Raw genomic sequence first — 17,720 nt, 5'->3', positions numbered from 1 at the left:
TGCTGCCAGGCCTGCCTGTTGCTGTTTGTCCAGGGCCACATCTGTGGGAACATCTGGGAGCACCTCCCTGGAAGTGGGGCAGGGAACTCCTGACTTCCCCTGTGTCACTTAGCTTGTGCTCCACCCGGGAGAGGACTCATGGACACTAAGGGGTTCATGGGACACCCCCACCCTCTGCCAAGACTCTTGAGAGCATAGTTTATCACAGGTAGGATTGATGAGATGGGGGTAAGCTGGAGAACACCAGTGCCTCTGCTTGGCCCAGGACTGGCTGCACGACCAGCTCTGGGAATGATTGCTATTTGACGGCTTATCTACAACTGCCAAATCCAGTTTTTCAAATTTTCCATCAGAAACCTGAAATCTCCTATTTCTACAGTGTGGTACCCAGTAACATACAGAGTAGCCTAAATAAAATACGTCTGTGGGGTTGGTCAGGCTGGAAACTGTTTTAGGGAAACAAGATCCTAAATTCTTGGATATATGGATAGAAGAATAATTTGAAAAATAAAATGCACCCCCCCCCCCGCACCCATAAGAGTACCCTTAACCCATCCAACCCATGCTCGTTAACTCCAGCTTGAGCAACATGCCCTTGGTAATGGTACCTGTGTGACCTACCTGGCCCTGAGCAGGCAGGCATCTTGCACTACCCAAGAGGGCTCCCCTGATGAATGCCGGTCGGCATGCAGCCACCTCGCCATCAGCATAGTTTACAACTCCAGTGTTTCCTTACATGAAGTAAGTAGGGTTGTCTCCTTAAGCCCCAAGAATTGGTTCTGAAGCCAACACACCTACCTCCCACATCTGGCAAGTGCTCAGTGTGCAGAAAGGAAACAAATCCGATTTTAATTAAGGATATAGGCACCTCACATTAATCTTGTAGTAAAAGGTCTGAATGTGAACTGACAAGGCACATCCTGGCACCCTCCCCTCCTGCCACAGGAAGGACAGCCTGGGATAGAAGGGAAGAAGGTTTGGAATAAGGGTAGGGCCCATGAGGATTGTGTGAGTGGTCTCAAGTCCTTATGAGAGACTCCTGAACAGCCAAAAAGTTGCTCTCAGGTAGGGTCTGGGGTAAGTGAAGGAAGGGGGCCAGCCCTCCTCCCCTACAGGGGAGCTTCTCTCACCATTTGTCAGGTCTTCCTGGCTTCTAAGGCAGACTGGTGTGTGTGTGTGTGTGTGCACGTGTGCACGTGTGCACGTGCGCATCCACACACCCTATACACCAGCACAAGATAAGGAGCAAAGGGGATTAAATAGGGTCCCTGACTGGGAAAGTAGAGGTAGGCAGAAGGTGGAGACACTAAGCCACCCACTTCCAGAACATCCCTCCAAAAAACCCAAAAGGGGTTAGTGTGATAAGGATCCAGAGGGGTTGGGCACAAGCCTAGCTCAGAACCAATCTGTTGGTCACCTCAAGGCTTAGAAATCCAGTTTCTTTACCAGACCTTAGCCTGGGCCACCTGTGATTACAGTTGGGGGAGTTGAATTACGTAGAAACAGCATCAGGAAGGTGAGTGTTCAACGTGGCCTTCGGGGAAGGGCCTAACCCCCAAATCCTGTCCTTTCTAGCACCAACACCTCTGAGTCCACTGGCCACACCACCTGGCTGCTTGGGTCTCTGGGAATAGCAGTGGCAGCGAAATGCCTTTGGCTCACACCTGCGGGGTCAGTCCTTCAAGCTGCTCCCAGAAACAATGGCTGCTTAGGTCAAGGCCTTCGGCTCCAAACTCAGCACCCAATCCTCCCTGGGATGGCTGTCAGAACCCGTTTGTGCTGCCTGAAGCCTTAAAGAAAATAAAGACGGTGGCATCAAGATGCAGGAGGGCCAGATGCCCGACTGGCAAGGCCTGGGAGGGGCCGTCCGTGGTGTGGTTTTCCATCTCAGAGTCTGGTATCTGTCTCAGAGGGAGGCTCCTGCCCAGCCTGGTCTGGGAGAGTCCTGGCTGAAGGCAGGCTGGTTTGTGTGTAAGGCGTTTGGCCCCGAGGAAGACAGTGCTTCAACACTGGCAGCACACTGAGCCAGCCCTGCACTCCAGCCTCTGCCCTGGCCTTCCTGGCATGCACAGGGCCCAGGACCATTTATGCTGGGTCCCTGGGTACTAGTTCAGTTGGTCGTACCCTGGTTTCTTTCTGTATAAGCAGAAGTGCTGAATGAAGAAGACAATATCGAAGAAGATGGAGAAGATGCCGAGTCCGAACTTGGTTGGGTCTCCAAAGATCAGTGTCCACTGGTCTGTGAACAGCCGTAGGGGACTGAGTTGGTTTTAAGTTGGCAGCTCTTGAAACAGCTGCAGCATGTGGGGCTCTTGGGTGGGGCGGGGTGGGGGGTGTCCTCATCTGCCCAGGAAACCACAAATCCTCCAGCTACAAAATCCCCACTTTGGCTGCTGGGATTGGCCTGGAGTCCCTGGCTGAAGGGCTGGGGGTGGGTGGAGCGGTATCCCAGGAAGCCTGGCCCCCCCTGTGCCTTCAGCCCACCAGATGGGCGGCTGCCTGCTGGCTGACTCACCATTATTATAGGACTGGAGGAACATCTGGAGGAGGCTGAAGCTGCCCCCAGTGAAGTCCAGAAGCACATTACCAATGCTCCAGCCCTCGGTGCTTTTGTAGTAAAAGTTCATGTAGGCCTGTGTCAGATATAGAAGGATGGTGGTGAGGGGGCTGGGTGGCTGCCTCTTATACCTTGTGACTGCCTCTCCCAACAAGAGCAGCTCTAATTCCTCCCACTCATGTGCTTGGGCCTCAGCAGCAAAGAACACGATGACCAGCCCAGGGAACAGTATGGGCGGGTCCAGAAGTCTCGTGTGGGCAAACAGCTCATCCTCTCATCCCTGCACCTCACAACTGCAAAGGAGGGGGAGATGCTGCTTCTCCATCTTCATCTTCCCTGTTCTGGGACAAACCAGCAAGTGATTTTTCTTCTCACCTCCAACGAAGGAGACACTCAGCCTGGACTTCATGTTGTCCTTATGAACACAGCTGGGAGTCAGTTGCCTGGTCTGGAGGTTACCTTGGAAGAGTTACTAGAGTTCTCCTAGCCTCAGTTTTCCCCATCTGTAAAGTGGACTTGGCTCCCACCTTAGCTCTGACTGGGCTCTGGGGACTTCCATCTCAGGCTTTCTAGGTCTAGTGGGTGGGTGCATTTGGGCATCCCACTTTCTGCTGCCACTGCCCTATATCCTTCCTCCAATGCCAGAACGCTCTGGACTTAGTGGGGCAACCGTCCTATCAGCCAAGAGGTAGTGGTCCGTAGTGGTCTTGTCTCAGTCGGCCACCTGTCAGTCCCCTTCTTCATCCTCTCCTACCCTCTTTCATGCTTGTGGCCATCTCTCCAGTCTTGGGGCAATTCCAAACATCAACAAGTGGGGCTCCTGCCTCCTGGGTTGACCAGGCCCAAGCCTTCCCACACTCAGGGACTGTGGCCTTACTTTCCTTAAGACTTTCCTCCACCCCACTCTGAAGCCTTCTTCCCCAACCCCCTAAGGCGTGACTCTACCTTTTTTGTTTTTTATAATACACTTTTTTTCTGGCCCTACCTTTTTAGCTTCAACATTGCTCCTCACTGCCTTTCATACTTCTCTGCTTTGTAGGCTGCCCCCAGCCTGGAATGCCCTCTCCTCTCTTGCCCACAAAATTGAGTCCAGCTCACCCTTAGGAGCCTGGATCTGTTTCCCTGCCCTCTAGGAGATGAGCCTTGACTCTGGCCAAAAGACTCTCCTTTCTGAGCCCATGAAATACAAGGTTCTCTGCACTGGGGAAACTGAAAAGGGGTCTTCATGGGAAATGGGGTGAGTTAGAGGAGGCCCTAGATTCATTGGGGGTGCCCACCACTGGCAGCTACTTTCCACCTCGTTGTGTCCTGGTCCCTTTGGGCGAAGGGGGAAAGTGTGTTGAACTCTAAGTCTCTGAATCTGAGCAGGATCTAGTACTTGGGGTAGCATGGTGAGGACCCTTAAGGTGGATCCTGCATGAGGTCTCTGGATGGGAGATGGAGGTCAGAGGTTGTAGCGCTGGGCTGCCTCCTCTCCATCTTTCCCAAGTGTCCTGCTGCTGCTTGTCAGGGTCGTCAGAGCAATGGGGACAGAACTGAAGTCCTTAGGAAAGACTGGGATGGGGAGACAAGTGACCTGTACCACCTGATGCCCAGAGCTGAGCATGAGCTCAGAGAAATCTCCACTGACTTTCTCAGGTGATTCGTGGCTCCAGGGAATGGAACAGTCTTTCTGGCCAGCTTTCTGCCTGGCTCTGCTCTGGCTGGGCTCATGGCTTCCATTGCAACTCTCCATTTACATCTCCTCACCCCACCTAGAAGCCGCCCCACGGGAGCAGGACCTGGGCTCTCTATCTTGTCTCACTCACGCTAATGGCCACGTGAAGGGTAAGGAAGGCCCCAGAGGTACCTGTGGAAAATACTTGATCAGCGTCACTGCAAGCTTGATGTAGGAGAAGCAGAAGAGAAACTGTAGCCATGTGATCACCCTGACTGCAGCCAAAATCATGGTGACAAGCACGAAGACCCACGAGAGCACCAGAAAGCTGATGGCAGGCCAGGACACGTGCTGGGTGCCCCGCTGAGGGTGACAGAGACAAGAAAAGGGAACAAGTGGCGGGGAGGGAGGAGGGGGGCACAGATTACCCAGTGCCCACCACACCCTTGTCACTGTTAGGGTCTCTAGTTCAGTCCCTAGTCTTTTCAGAGCCCATTTTCTCCTTGTTCCCACATTGCAGAACTGGGGCCTCTTGGAGGCCACCAGGAGCTGGAAATGTGGCCTGTAACACACCAGAGGCCTGATCATTCCCTGATCCAAGTGGAGTCTGATCATCTCTGAACCAATCCCTCACCCCTACCTTTTCCCAAGGTAGGCCTCCTTCACTGGGCTTCACAGCAAAGGGTAAGAATACCTAGAAGGTTCATAAAGATGGGAGCCAAGCAGTCCCTGGCTGATCTTGCATGTGCAGAGGGAGCTCCCCAAGGGAAGCAGTGTACCCACAGGGAAGTAAAAGAAAACATGTCAGTGATCCCCCAAAACCAGCCTAATGGTGCCTTTCCCTGCTGAGACACCCAACAGCCCTCCAGCAATATAGCTGTGGGGAGACTGGCCCCACAGACCCTCGGGAGCCTGTGCCCCTCACCAGGACCCCGAGTCCCAGGCATACTCACCTGCTCCTAGTTATCTCACTGCCCCTAGGCCTTCATAGCTCTGCCTTCCCGCTGGGGCTGCCCCACCCTAACTTCTGTGTCCTCCCTCCTGCTTAGCTCACAATCTGCTGGGTCATCACTGCCTCTCTGTGTCCCTCACCCCAGGCCAGGGGGCCTGAGGGCTTGGGCTCGTCACGGGTGTCCCCTGTACCCAGCGCAGGGCCAAGTCTATTAGTCCTGTAAGTAGCTGCTGAGTTTCTGTGTCTTCTGTAAAGTGGAAGGTATGGGGGGCAAGTGGGGGTGGCAGGCATTGGCCTAGGCAACCTCTGGTGGGGTAGGTACCAGATTCATCTCTCACCTCATACAGGAAGCACTGCACCATGACAACCAGGGTGAGAGCAACGGCGTGCAGGCTGAAGAAGACGTCATTACTGTCCACGGGGTTCACTCCATTGGGGTATTTGAGGAAAAACTGCTCCTATTTGAGGGTTTGGGAGAAGCTTGGGGATGAAGTGCAGCCAGGCTACCAAACAGCTTGGGCAGGGCTGCAGGGGGCAGGCAGTGCCGTACCTTGATGGAGGGTACCCAGAGGAGACCAATGTTGAACACGCTATAGGCCACGAAGCCTGTCAGGTTTAGGGCCACGAAATCAAAGCTTAGACCAACGACACTGTGGCATGGAGTGATGAAGAGACAGCAAGGCAAAGGGTGAGACTGGGATGGAGAGGAGGGGATAGAGCTCTCCCAAGAAAAGCGCCACCCTCAGGTCCCTTTCCACATCTCAATCAATCCCACCCTCTTGAGTACTGGTTTCCTGCCCCCTGCCCGTGCTCCCCACCCCCCTGCTTGTATCCTGCCTCTTTAAGTCCTGGCCCCAGTGGGAAGTCCTGGAAGCCTCCTCCAGAGAGGAAGCATCTCCTCCCTGGCTCCCAGCTCAGCAGCCCCCAATGAGGCCCATGTGGCTAGGGAGGCTGCAGGAGAGCTTGGGTCCTTGCTGTGCATAGATACAACAACTCCAGGCCTACCCTGTCTCTAAAGTCAGAGTTGGGTGGCTGCTTAACATCCAAGGCTGAAGGGCCAGCTTTGGCACTGCAGTAAGACTTGAGACTAATTCCTCCAGTGCTGGATGGATCAAGAACAGAGCAGATTTGGTAGACTCCCCCCACCCAACACTGCCCATTCTCCATTTCGCTGAAAAGCCCCATTTTGTTGCTGTCATAGCAGGGGGCTGAACTGGGCCACAGACCAAATGTCCAGAGCTGCAAGTCCTGCCACAGGCTCTTAGAGCTTTCACACTGAACACTTATAGAAAGGGCAAGAAGAGAGAAGAGCAGAGGAGGAAAGCCTGAATCCATGCTGCCTGCAGCCTCTCCGGAATGCCTCCCATCTTACCAGCCTCAAGTGACTTCACAGAAAGCTTAGCAGTTACCTTTTCCGCCTCCAATTGGTGATCACCTGCGGGTAGAAGGAGATGGACCAGGACACAAAGTAAATCCAGCCGATCACCTGGTTTATGATGCTAATGACATGGCTGTGGATGACCAAGAAGCGGATCCTTGGGCTAGAAAGAATTTGGTCACAGATGAGCTGAAGCTGGGCTTGAAAGATACCCCCATGGACCCTACACTGCCTGTCTACCATCTCATCGTTTGAGGCCCACGTGGGCTAAGGTCAGCTTACCTGGTCTGGTTGGAATGATTTCCGTGCAGATAAACAGTAACTTGTCCAACATTTTGAGATGTCACTTGGAAAGAGGACTCTGTCACTCCGGGAGGCACCACAACCTGTTAGGAAAACTAAATTTGATCTAGTGCTACAGGGTTATTAGGACCTCACTGAGTGTCTAGCTCTAGGCTACACTTTAGGGAATGGTGGGATGGATCACATGTGGTCCCTGCCTTCCAGGAGCTTACTCATAAGAGGGAGAAACACTGGACCAACTACCCTCCCTCGCCCCAATACCTGCGTGTTAGATGTTCTGAGCAGAACAGCCCTGCCCTCAGGCCCACCCCTGCCTCAATTCCCAGAGGAGGTGGGAAAGCTCTTCTCTATTCACTAACCATGCGATCGCAGGCAAGTTATTCAAGCTCTGACCTCAGTTTGCTCACCTGTACAAGGGGATAACAGAAGTGTCTACAGAGTTTTTATGACTGGCATGATGTCCAAAAATACTATGACTGCTATTACTTCTACTTCCATTATAATGGAGGGCTCCTCTGCCCCATTCCCAGTGTGGCTGCTGAGTGACAGACAGAAGAGGTGCATACAACAGACACTTGTCAGGGAGAACACTCACTTCTGCTCGATACTTATCAAAAGCTCTGCTCCAAAACACAGTACTCAGAGTCTGCCTGCAATCTTTTTTTTTTAATTTTATTTATTTATTCATGAGAGAGAGAGAGAGAGAGAGAGAGAGAGAGAGGCAGAGATACAGGCAGAGGGAGAAGCAGGCTCCATGCATGGAGCCTGATGTGGGACTTGATCCCGGGACTCCAGGATCAGGCCCTGGGCTGAAGGTGGTGCTAAACCGCTGAGCCACCCGGGCCGCCCCTGCAATCTTTGATCTCCTACTCATTCACTCTCCCTGACATTCTCAAATCTTCCAAGCAGCATGCTACCTTCCCCGAACCAACTAATTCCCTCTCTTTGCTCTGTGGACGTTGCTCTAGGCCCCAGACCCTCACCCATACCACAGGCATTGTGAGGATGCAGCCATTAGAATTCAGTGGCTTCTTTATGAGGACCCTGGAAGGATTGTCTTTTTGTTTTTAGCATCAGAAATCAAGAGGCTTTGGCAGAACAAGTGAAATGCTGTAAGTGGCTGCTGCAAAGCCCAGAGTGATTCACGGTGTAGCTTGCCCACCTCTTGCAAGCCACATCTTCATGACATGTACCACTCTTGGCTATTTTTTATTTTATTTTTTCTTATTTTTAACCAGTTTTCTTGGCCATGTTGTTCGTATATCTGTAAGTGGCCACTGAATCGCTTTAGGAACTAGGTAGGAAGAAAACTGGTCAACTAGAAACCAACCGATACAAGGCAGAAGGAAACTGTAACTATCACTATCTTTTTCTTTTAATTAATAAGTTTTATTTTTAATTAATTTTTTTAGAGAGAAAGAAAGAGAGCAGATACACACAAATGGGGACGGACAGAGAGAGAAGGAGAGAGAATCTTAATCAGGCTCCACGCTTAGCATGGAGCTCAATGTGGGGCCCAATCTCATGACCCATATGATATCTCATGATATCATATCATGATTTGAGCTGAAATCAAGAGTCAGAAAGTTAGCTGACTGAGCCACGCAGGCGCCCCAATAAAGTTTATTTTAAGAACAGTTTTAGGTCAAAAAAAAAAAAAAAAAAGAACAGTGTTAGGTCGACAGCAAAATTTACCACTATTTTTTATGAGTGCTTTCTTTTTACATACCACATAAAATCCTAGGCATCTTATACTTGCTACTGCTTTTAATCCTCACAACCCTGTCAAGGAGACATTATTTGCCTATAAATGAGGAATTTATGGCATATTGGATGGAGTATCTCGTCCAAGGCTCATAGGTCAGGGTCCGAGGCTGCCTGACCCCCAAGTTCTAACCAGTGGTTTCCAACGGCACAGGGAGTAGTAGATAGGAGTGGTTAGAGCTGGATGGGGAAGGGGCCATATAGGCTGAACCCTGGAAAGTGGGTCAGTACCCATAGAGACCATTCTATAACTTGATTTGACTCCTGCCATGGATTTTTAAAAATTATAGCTGACATACAATGTTATCCACCATTAAAATTTTCCAAAAATTGAACTGCAACATATGTGTAGAAAAGTACACACATCACAGCTTGATGAAGTAACAACCACAAACCCAGTTCAAACATACAGGTCAAGAAATGGAACACTTCCCGCACTCCAGAAGCTCCATTCTGCTCCTTTCCAGTTACACCTGATCCCCAGGGGGAAAGTGTTTTGCTGATCAACAGCACAGATTGGCCTTGACAGTGTTTGTACTTTACGCACAAGGAAGCATACAGAGTAGGCTTTTCTGTGTCAGGCTTCTTTCCCTTAAGATATGCTTGATTTTCACTGATTTTGAAAAGATACTTTCATTCGGATGTCTGGCCCTAAGCTAGGTAATCAGCATCATTTCTCAGACTTTAAATTTGATCTGTGGATCAAACCAGATCTCAGCTGGGTGCCATGACCTGCTGTAAGAACCAATGGCTTTCTTACCCTGCAGCAGGCTTCTCACCCAGGGGCAGGTGAAAGTTGTGAGAAATGGCTGTCTAATGAGGTGTGGTGTTCACCAGAGAGTGAGAAGGGAATGCCCTCCCACACAAGGCCCTTCTGGGTTGATACTCTTTATCTGATCACATGCTTCAGTACTGTTTTCTTGCCAGGGGCTTCAGAGCCAACCTGCAGCCCGTTTCTACAACCACACAGGGCCTTGTGACATGCTGCACAGTAATCCCTGCATTTATCTCGTCTATTTTTTTTTAAACTCTAGTTTATTCTCTACATTGCTGCCTCCCCTACTGATATTTTTATCTGATCAATGGTAATTGGGTCAAATGTTGATTAAGGTAGAAGCAATGTATACATGAACAGATAAATGCATAAGGGCCATGAATAGTTATCATTAGACAACACCTGGCACTGGTTTTTGGAAATAACACTCAACCAATGGAATCTCAGATGAGTGTTTTGCAAACTTAGGTGTGGGCCTAAATCACTGGGGATCTTACTCATGCAGGTTTTGTATCAGTAGGTTTGGGGATGGAACCCAAGATTCTGTATTTCTAAAAGGTTTTCAAGCAGGGACAATACTGCTGGTCTGCCAATGCCCTCTAGAAGCCCCCATCTTATTAAGAATTTCTTCTACATTCCCAGAACCCTTTTTGCTTTACATTTTTTACCACCACCTTCCTAATTCCATCTACATGGCATAAAATACCCATCCTCAAAGAGATGAACAAAGCCAAAATCGGAGATTTTTAGAATGCTGGAACAGGGACAGCCCACAGTAGAAAAACAAGGTGGCCTATTTCTACAAGCACTTACTTGAAAAGTATTTTGTTACCCAGTAGTTGAAATTCATTACTTACTTCATTAGGGAGGTCAAGGATAGTAACATTTTTTGAACGAAATGTGATTTGAAAAGTGATCACCAAGGTTGCATTTAATGGATGCCTGTGGAGGATAAGAGTCTGATTACTGCTGAGTAGTTGGACACTGTGAGATCTCAACTAACCCTCTAGATTTCACATTGGGCCTGTTACTGCTCAAGCAATTAGGGATTTTGCATCTGTCACTTCTCAAGCAATTTGGGCTAAAAGTGCTATATGCTAGGCCCTGAGTGGTAGGGGTGGGGTCCTTGCTCCTTAGGGGCTTTCTATCTGTATCAGGAGACAAGAGCCCCAAGGGGGGCTAGGTGAGAACATGAGAAAGTGGGGAATTGGCTGTGACTGCCAACTGAGGTGTTCAGAGGCCAAAAGGACCATGCATCTGCTCTAGTAGAGAAGGCTTTCAAGGGCTCAGGTCTGAGCAGGGACTGGTGTGTCCCCAGAAAGCCAGGAGAGGAGTTTGATGGGAGTAGCTGGTGGTGTCCTCAAATGTGAATGTACAGACCTGGAGTTAATTTGGAAGGCCATGGAAAGTCACTGAAGGATTCTGGAGAGGGGCGATGTGGTGAGGAGATGGCTTGTCAGATTTATAAGGTGGCAAGGGCTGGGATGGAATGCAGGTTGTTATCAAAGCTCAGGTTTGAAATCAGACTTCCCAGGAAGGTGAAGAAAAGGGAGAAGGGTACAGAGAAAAGGACAGGGCTCTAGCTCTTTATCATGGGGGGATTCTTAAATTTTTTTTAAGATTTTATTTATTTATTCATGAGACACACAGAGAGAGAGAGAGAGAGAGAGAGAGAGCAGCAGAGATACAGGCAGGGGAGAAGCAGGCTCCATGCAGGGAGCCCGACGTGGGACTTGATCCGGGGACTCCAGGATCACACCCTGGGCCGAAGGCAGGCGCCAAACTGCTGAGCCACCCAGGGATCCCAATCGTGGGGGATTCTCATGGCTGGGAGGTAAGAGTAGGGAGAGGCAGTGAAGGATATAGAGGGGGAGGCAGGCTCTCTGGCCCTCGGTACTAGGTTGGCTCTTCATGCCTGAACCAGGAGGTCAGCAGTAAGACTCAGATAAGGCTGAGACTCTCAACAAGTGGGAATGTTGCCATGAATGGGATCCACCATATATGGGTCACTTCTGCTTTCAGAAGTGCTGCTGTGAAGCTCAGGTCCCTGCCCCCTCACCTTCAGGGCTCTCATCAGATACTTAGAGCCTTGAAAAGGATCACTCTGAGGTGTGGCATCAACTGCAGGTGGCTCAAGGCCATCTCTCAGCTGGGGAAAAGGCTCATGTCTACAGGGGAAAGCCTCCTTCCTTCTCCTCTGACCAGAAACAAGGATTCAGTGGCTGGGAGTAGAGAAACTCTGGGGCCCCAGTCTCCAGACACCTGCTATCATCTCTCTTTCTCTGGCTTGTCTTTTTCTTATATATTTTTAAGTTTTTAAAGCTTATTTTATCTTCTCAGGAAAGAAGGGACTTGGTAATACCATACAGAATATCCACTTGTCTTAAAATGAAGAGGCAAAGGCATTACACTTGAAATATGAACAGATGGAGCCAGGAGTCAGCCTTGACCTGGCCATGGGATGAATGAATCCAGAGCCGGGCCCAGGAACTTACTGAAGGATGATGCTGGTGTTGGCTGAGCTTCCATTTTCCAGCTCTACTGTAGCAGGAACAGTGAAGTCAACTGTCGACCCTGGAAGGACCCAAACCATTAGGTCAGGGAACTCAAGCCCACAGGGGAAACTGGGACGTGAGTCCCTGACATCTGACCTCATGAGCTCTGGCTCATGACAACCCCCATCTTCTAGAAGAAGACATGGAGGTCCTGAGAGGATAGGTGATGGGCCTGGAAACCTGAGCCTTCATTACGTTCTTTCCCCTTCTGCTGCCAGAGAGACAGAGGTGGACACAGACCTGAGCAGGAAACACAGTAGCTTCCTCTTCCCCACACTGACGGGCTCTGAGGCTGAGTTACCCAGAGATAGTTCTAGAACAATGGAACCCATAAAACTGTCACACAGGAATTCAAGCATTGATCTGGGACTGGAAAATGTGGACTTAAAACACTTAAGATGGGAAAGCACAGGGGTCTCCTCTGTTCATGGAGTTCAAATGGCCCTGCAGACCTGGTCCAGCCCCTTCCTCTACTCTCAAGAGACACACAGGGCCCAGCTATCCTGTTTGTAAAGAATCCCTTTGGGCTCACTGATCCCCTTCCTGAGGGCTAACCATGCTTGGGGAGCCAGGGGGAAATTGTCTATCAGTCTCACTATCACTATTCCTCTTGGCATTAGGCTATTAATGTAGGATAAGTTAGACAAATGGGCCTTGGGAGTGAAGCAGGTTTGGGAGGCCGAGTACCCTACAGCAACTTGGCCACAGAACCAGAGTGAGTTAGCCTCTCGCTGACTTCTTCCTGTGTTCCCTGGGAGGCCCACACGCCCACTCCAACCTGCTTGCAGGTGCGCTCAAAGCCCCAGGCACCTGTTCACCTCACCTCCTTCACCTCAGGACCTTCAGGACTAAGGAGTGGCATGAATCTAGAACTGGCAGGGAGTCCACAGGGGAAAGGAGCTCAATTTGATTAAGATGGTCCTTATACGGGGAGCGGCTGTGGCGAAGGGCCTGGGTTTCTCTGTCCTCTGTTCCCTCCAGGGATAAAATAAAAAACTGAGATCTGAAGTTTTAGATGATGAGGCTGGAAAGGAGGCAAAGAAATAAAATGGAGCAGGGATCCTATGCAGGTCTAATCTTTGCTACTTTCTAGCTCTGTGACTTTGGGGGAAGACTTTTACCCTTTCCTGGGCCTAAGTTCCCCCTCTGTAATAACCGAGGTGGTGGGGACGCCTGGGTGGCTCAGTGGTTGAGTGTCTGCCTTTGGCTCAGGGAGTGATCCCAGGGTCCTGGGATGGAGTCTTGCATTGGTTCCCTGCAGGGAGCCTGTTTCTCCCTCTGCCTGTGTCTCTGCCTCTCTGTGTCTCTCATGAATAAATAAATAAAATCTTTAAAAAAAAAAAAAAGGAGGTGGTGGTGGCTTTTCTTCCCTGGGCTTTATCTAAAGCCTGACAGTGCAGGTGTGACACACATTAGGGCCTCAGGCCCAGAGAATATAAATAATCTAGCAGGTCTGGAGTGGGGCTCTAGAATTTGTATTGAGAAATACCAGGCTTCACGGCACCACCTTGGAAATTGTTTATTCACAAGATGTAACCGCAAAGTGACATGACTGATGGTTTAACAAAACTGGAAGAGCCTTCAAGAGGCCAGATAACAAATGGTACAGCCACTGTGTATGGCTCGCTGGAAGCTTCTGCAGGATTTGTATTGTTTGTATAAGATTCACTTGAAATCCTTAGTCAGGGATTTAAAGATATATTTGATTTTTTAAAAAAGATTTTATTCATTCATTTGAGAGAGAGAGAGAGCGAGTACAAGCAGGGGGAGGGAGAGGGGGAGGAGAGGGAGAAGCAGGCTCCCCGCTGAGCAGGGAGCCAGACATGGGGCTCCATCCTAGAACCCTGGGATCATGATCTGAGCCAAAGGCAGACACTTAACTGACCGAGACACCCAGGCGCCCCAGATATATTAGGTTTTTTTTTTTTTTTAAAGGTTTATTTATTCATGAGAGACACAGAGAGACAGCAAGAGAGAGGCAGAGACACAGGCAGAGGGAGAAGCAGGCTCCATGCAGGGAGCCCGATGTGGGACTCAATCCCAGGACTCCAGGGTCACACCCCGGGCTGAAGGTGGCGCTAAACCGCTGAGCCACCGGGGCTGCCCAGTATATTAGTTTTTGGACAAGAGACAAACTGATGATCAAAATAACGGGTCTGCCATCCTAGGAGTGCTAAACACTTTCCTTTTTCTCATGGGAGGAATTTCAGCAATGTTTTAAGCACTGGGAGAATTGATAGAATGATGCACGTCTCTCAGGGCTCTGCTCTGAAGGTTAAATGTCACAAAGATGCCCAAACCCTCAGGTGTTTTTTGACATCCAGCCTGTGTTCTGTGAGGCTCCTAGCCCCACTAGGGCTGCTGTACCCTGTTCCTCAGTTTCTCCCTGAGAAGGTTTTTTCATCTTACAAGGGGATGCTGGGCAGACTCCTCAGGTATCTGAACCTGACAGAAGAACTAGGTGCAACAGGTGGCCTATTCATTTGCTTCTGCTGCATCTCCTAGGACTTATAATTCCTCTGTGAGGTCCACAGAGCAGGGAGTTGTTGGAGCTCCACAACTTGACTTTGGGGGTACAGAAAAGGCAGGAGGGACTTCCTAGAAGATGGACAATTATTTGTGGAATCATCTGGATCCTTGTGAAACTCCTGAAGACCTGGGTCTGCTCCATCACCAGCAGACCAGTGCAGGCTGGACAGTTCTACACCCTTGGCTATTTTCAGGTCAGGCTACTTACTCTATTGCACCATCTCCCTCTTTACAAAGTTGATGGCCCGTTTCTAAACTTACCACATTTCTCTATGAGCTGCAGGGGAAGAAGGATACAAATAATCAGCCAACTCCTTATCATGTTTCTCAATGTCAAAGAACTAGAAAGAAAAACCGCAAGAGAAGTTCAGGTTAAAGTGGGAGCAGCTCAGCAACAAATGGACAATATGCCACCTGGAATCATGGCACAGACAGTTCATAAAGCACTTTCACCTCACACCTGTGACCTCATGCAGTTTGCATCACCAGCTTGGAGGTGACTGGGGGGAGGGGGGTGGGTAGGTGTGGAACTTAGCTTTCTTTGACAGGTGGAGACAAGGGCTCAGAGAGGCTAAGTGTGTTGTGTAAGGTTCCACTCTGAGAAAGTAGACAAACACTGAATTTTTCCCTCTTTAACTGCTTCTTGTAACCTAGTTAACAAAAAGAAGGAATGCAGTTTTATTGGCTAAGGGTTCTTTTTCTCCAAAAGTTATCCAAACTGTGGTCAGATGTTTGACTTTATGAACCTATGAACCTTAAAGAAATTAATTTCATTCTCTGTCTGGGGACAAAAGTCTAAGTGGCTAATGGCACCACTGACACTTTCTCATTTGACAAGGGTCACCTCTCCAGGAGCGGCAGGGATCACTCATAATGGGGACCCAGCGAGGCACAAGCCCCAGATTAGCCCAGAAAAGCTGGTTAAGTGAGGGAGACACACTACAGAATACCTGTAACCCCAGAGCACAGCAGGGGAACCACGTGTCAAGATGGGGCAGGTCCGCATGGGTATCTGTAACTTGGTCTATATGTGCTGCCTGAGCATGCAGGGCCTCGGCCCTCCCACCTGACAACTTCTGGGATTCCTGTGGCGAGGGCTATGGGAGGTCTATGTGGAAACACCCCTCCGGTTTCAGTTTTCCTAAAAGGCCTCAAGGGACTTCCCCTACCTTCAAAGAAGTCTCCCTGGTGGCTCCAGCCTGCCTGACCTCCACCTGTCCCTGTCTCCTCCAGGCCCTCTCTGCCTGATGCAGCTCCCTTTGATCTGTTAGGTCTTATCTCAGAGGAGTTTTCCTACCTCCTGGCACTGACCTCCTCCCTCTGGCCTCTCTGGAGTCTTCACCTTTGGTGCTGTGTCCCCATGCTCTCTACCTCCCAGCTTCTATACTCTGACCTGCAGGGAATTGGTCTCCTGTGTCTATGGAATGACCATGGGTCTCCTGTCACTCTCTGCTCCTCACACCTGCCTGTGTCCTTAGTTCAGGACTCAGAATGTCCCTCAGGGTAGAGTCTGGGTTTTCCTCTGGAAATCAGATATGAATCAAGCCTAACCAGCTCCTCTCTCATCCTGCAGGAGTGGAATGTGGACTGAGAAACTCAAATATTTGGTCAGCAAAAGTCCCCAGTCTCAGGGGTGGAAATACCCTGGAGAAAAGACATCAGGACAGACATCGAGAGCTCAGTTTATTAAAGTGTCAGAAGAAGGGTAGAGTGATAGCTATTCACTAAAACTGTGTCTTGTGAATGCTACAAAGTAGAATTGGAGAATTTCATGACAATGGGCTCTGTTCGGCTTGGCCCTCTTCCTGTTTAAGTTCTATCTTCCAGGCCTCACTCAGACACAACTTTAAGAAGTCTCCCACTCCCAAACCATGCATCACAGGAGCAGCCTGGGGTCCGGGGCCCCCAGCTCCTTCAGGTATCTGACTTAATCCTGTCAACTGTTTTACAACCTGGAACTCCTTGAGTCTCCTCTTGTAGAATACAGAAAGTGTCAAGGAACGTGTGCCCTGTAGATAGACTGCACAGGTTTGGACCTGGGGCTTCTCATTTATAAGTTGTGTGACTCTGGGGTGCTACTTAACCTCCTCTATTTCCTAATGTGAAAACAAGGACAGTGAGACTTCATCATACGACTGAAATGAGATGAAATGCAAAACAGGGCTTGTGGCCCTCCAAAGGGCCACAGTATTCAAACAGAGTTAATCAGTGGTATTAAAATTTCCTAGTGGGGAGTAGTTGATTAGGAAAAAAGGTTGATACACAGTGTTGTAAAATGACTAATACCGTTGCCTCGGGCACCTAGCGAACTCTCATAAAGCATGGGTGGTTATTTTTCTCAATTCTAGTGGAAAAGGCAGGGCCCAATCAATTGTCCTCCCTTCCTCCAGCCTGAAGGCTCCGAAATGCAGGGCAGGGTCTCATTCTGCCCAGTCCCCCCGAAAACAGACCCGCGGTCAGCACACCCACGGGAGTTCGTGGAATGATTTTTCCAATATCTCCTTTCTCCGAAGTAATCTGCAAACTCTGCGACCCGGATTCAGGCGGCAACTAAGCAGAACGCAGGGAAGGGGCTCGGACTTGCCCTGGGGTAGGGCCACCCACACCACCTCGGCAGCCCAGCGTCCCCTGCCTCCGATCACCACCGTGCGGGCCTTTCCGCCTGGAAGCCGCCTGGTGTCTCGAGGCCAGGACTGCTGCTGGGTGATGGAACCCTGCGCGGCAGGATCCCCAACCGACTTACAGTGCCGATCTTCAGCCCTCTGGGGCTCCGCCGGGCAAGTGGGGGAGGCTGCCGGGGTCGCTCCAGCTCTCGCCCGAGGTCCCCTAGGCCCGGGAACCAAGCACACCGGACGCCGGATCCGTTTCCGACTGTACGCGTTGCCCCCGGTCAGCTGGATTTTGGGTGAGGGAGGGCCAGAAGTCACCTGACTGTAGTCACCTGACCTGGGCGTACAGATTTCCGCGCGGTGCACTCGGGGAACTGTAGTTTAGTCTTAGCCCCACAACTGGGCGGGGTGGCGGCCGAGCAGAGGGGCGCAGGCGCTTTGGCAGGGATGGGTGCTCGGGTGCGTGGGAGGCTTCAGACACTTTTAGGGGACACAGAGGCTCCCGGAGCCCCAGTGCCCGTCAGCCAACCCTGCCCTACCTCGACGAACGAGGCCAGGGACCATCTCCCCTGTCCTAGAACCCCCGTCTTACGGAACTGCGGCGAGCCTCCCTCTAGGTCCCGCCTCCCGCGCGGGGCTCC

The 17,720-nt window shown here is 50.4% G+C and overlaps 1 protein-coding gene across 3 annotated transcripts; it reads right to left on the bottom strand.

Annotated features, from left to right (window-relative positions):
- Positions 1–824: 824 nt before the first annotated feature.
- On the bottom strand, positions 825–17,670 carry CTNS (cystinosin, lysosomal cystine transporter). 3 transcript variants are annotated; one of them, XM_055318082.1, is made up of 12 exons: positions 17,214–17,670; positions 14,732–14,811; positions 11,882–11,960; positions 10,244–10,328; positions 6,827–6,930; positions 6,576–6,707; positions 5,717–5,816; positions 5,505–5,624; positions 4,407–4,577; positions 2,516–2,633; positions 2,125–2,239; positions 825–1,790 (listed from the first exon to the last, which is right to left on the bottom strand). In XM_055318082.1, the coding sequence occupies exons 2-12, from the start codon at positions 14,790–14,792 to the stop codon at positions 1,709–1,711; spliced, it is 1,167 nt and encodes a 388-aa protein (XP_055174057.1). In that variant the 5' UTR covers positions 14,793–14,811; positions 17,214–17,670; the 3' UTR covers positions 825–1,708. The 3 variants fall into 3 exon arrangements, with proteins under 3 accessions (XP_055174057.1, XP_055174041.1, XP_055174048.1); XM_055318066.1 differs by having other exon boundaries at positions 825–2,239; positions 17,214–17,666; XM_055318073.1 differs by lacking the exons at positions 10,244–10,328; positions 11,882–11,960; positions 14,732–14,811; positions 17,214–17,670 and adding an exon at positions 7,207–8,442 and having other exon boundaries at positions 825–2,239.
- Between the last annotated feature and the right edge of the window lie 50 nt (positions 17,671–17,720).

Source organism: Nyctereutes procyonoides, unplaced genomic scaffold (assembly GCF_905146905.1).
Source record: "Nyctereutes procyonoides isolate TBG_1078 unplaced genomic scaffold, NYPRO_anot_genome, whole genome shotgun sequence".
Taxonomy (NCBI): Eukaryota; Metazoa; Chordata; class Mammalia; order Carnivora; family Canidae; genus Nyctereutes; species Nyctereutes procyonoides.
Note: the sequence above shows the minus strand (reverse complement) of the source record. Positions and strands in the feature narration are given on the sequence as shown.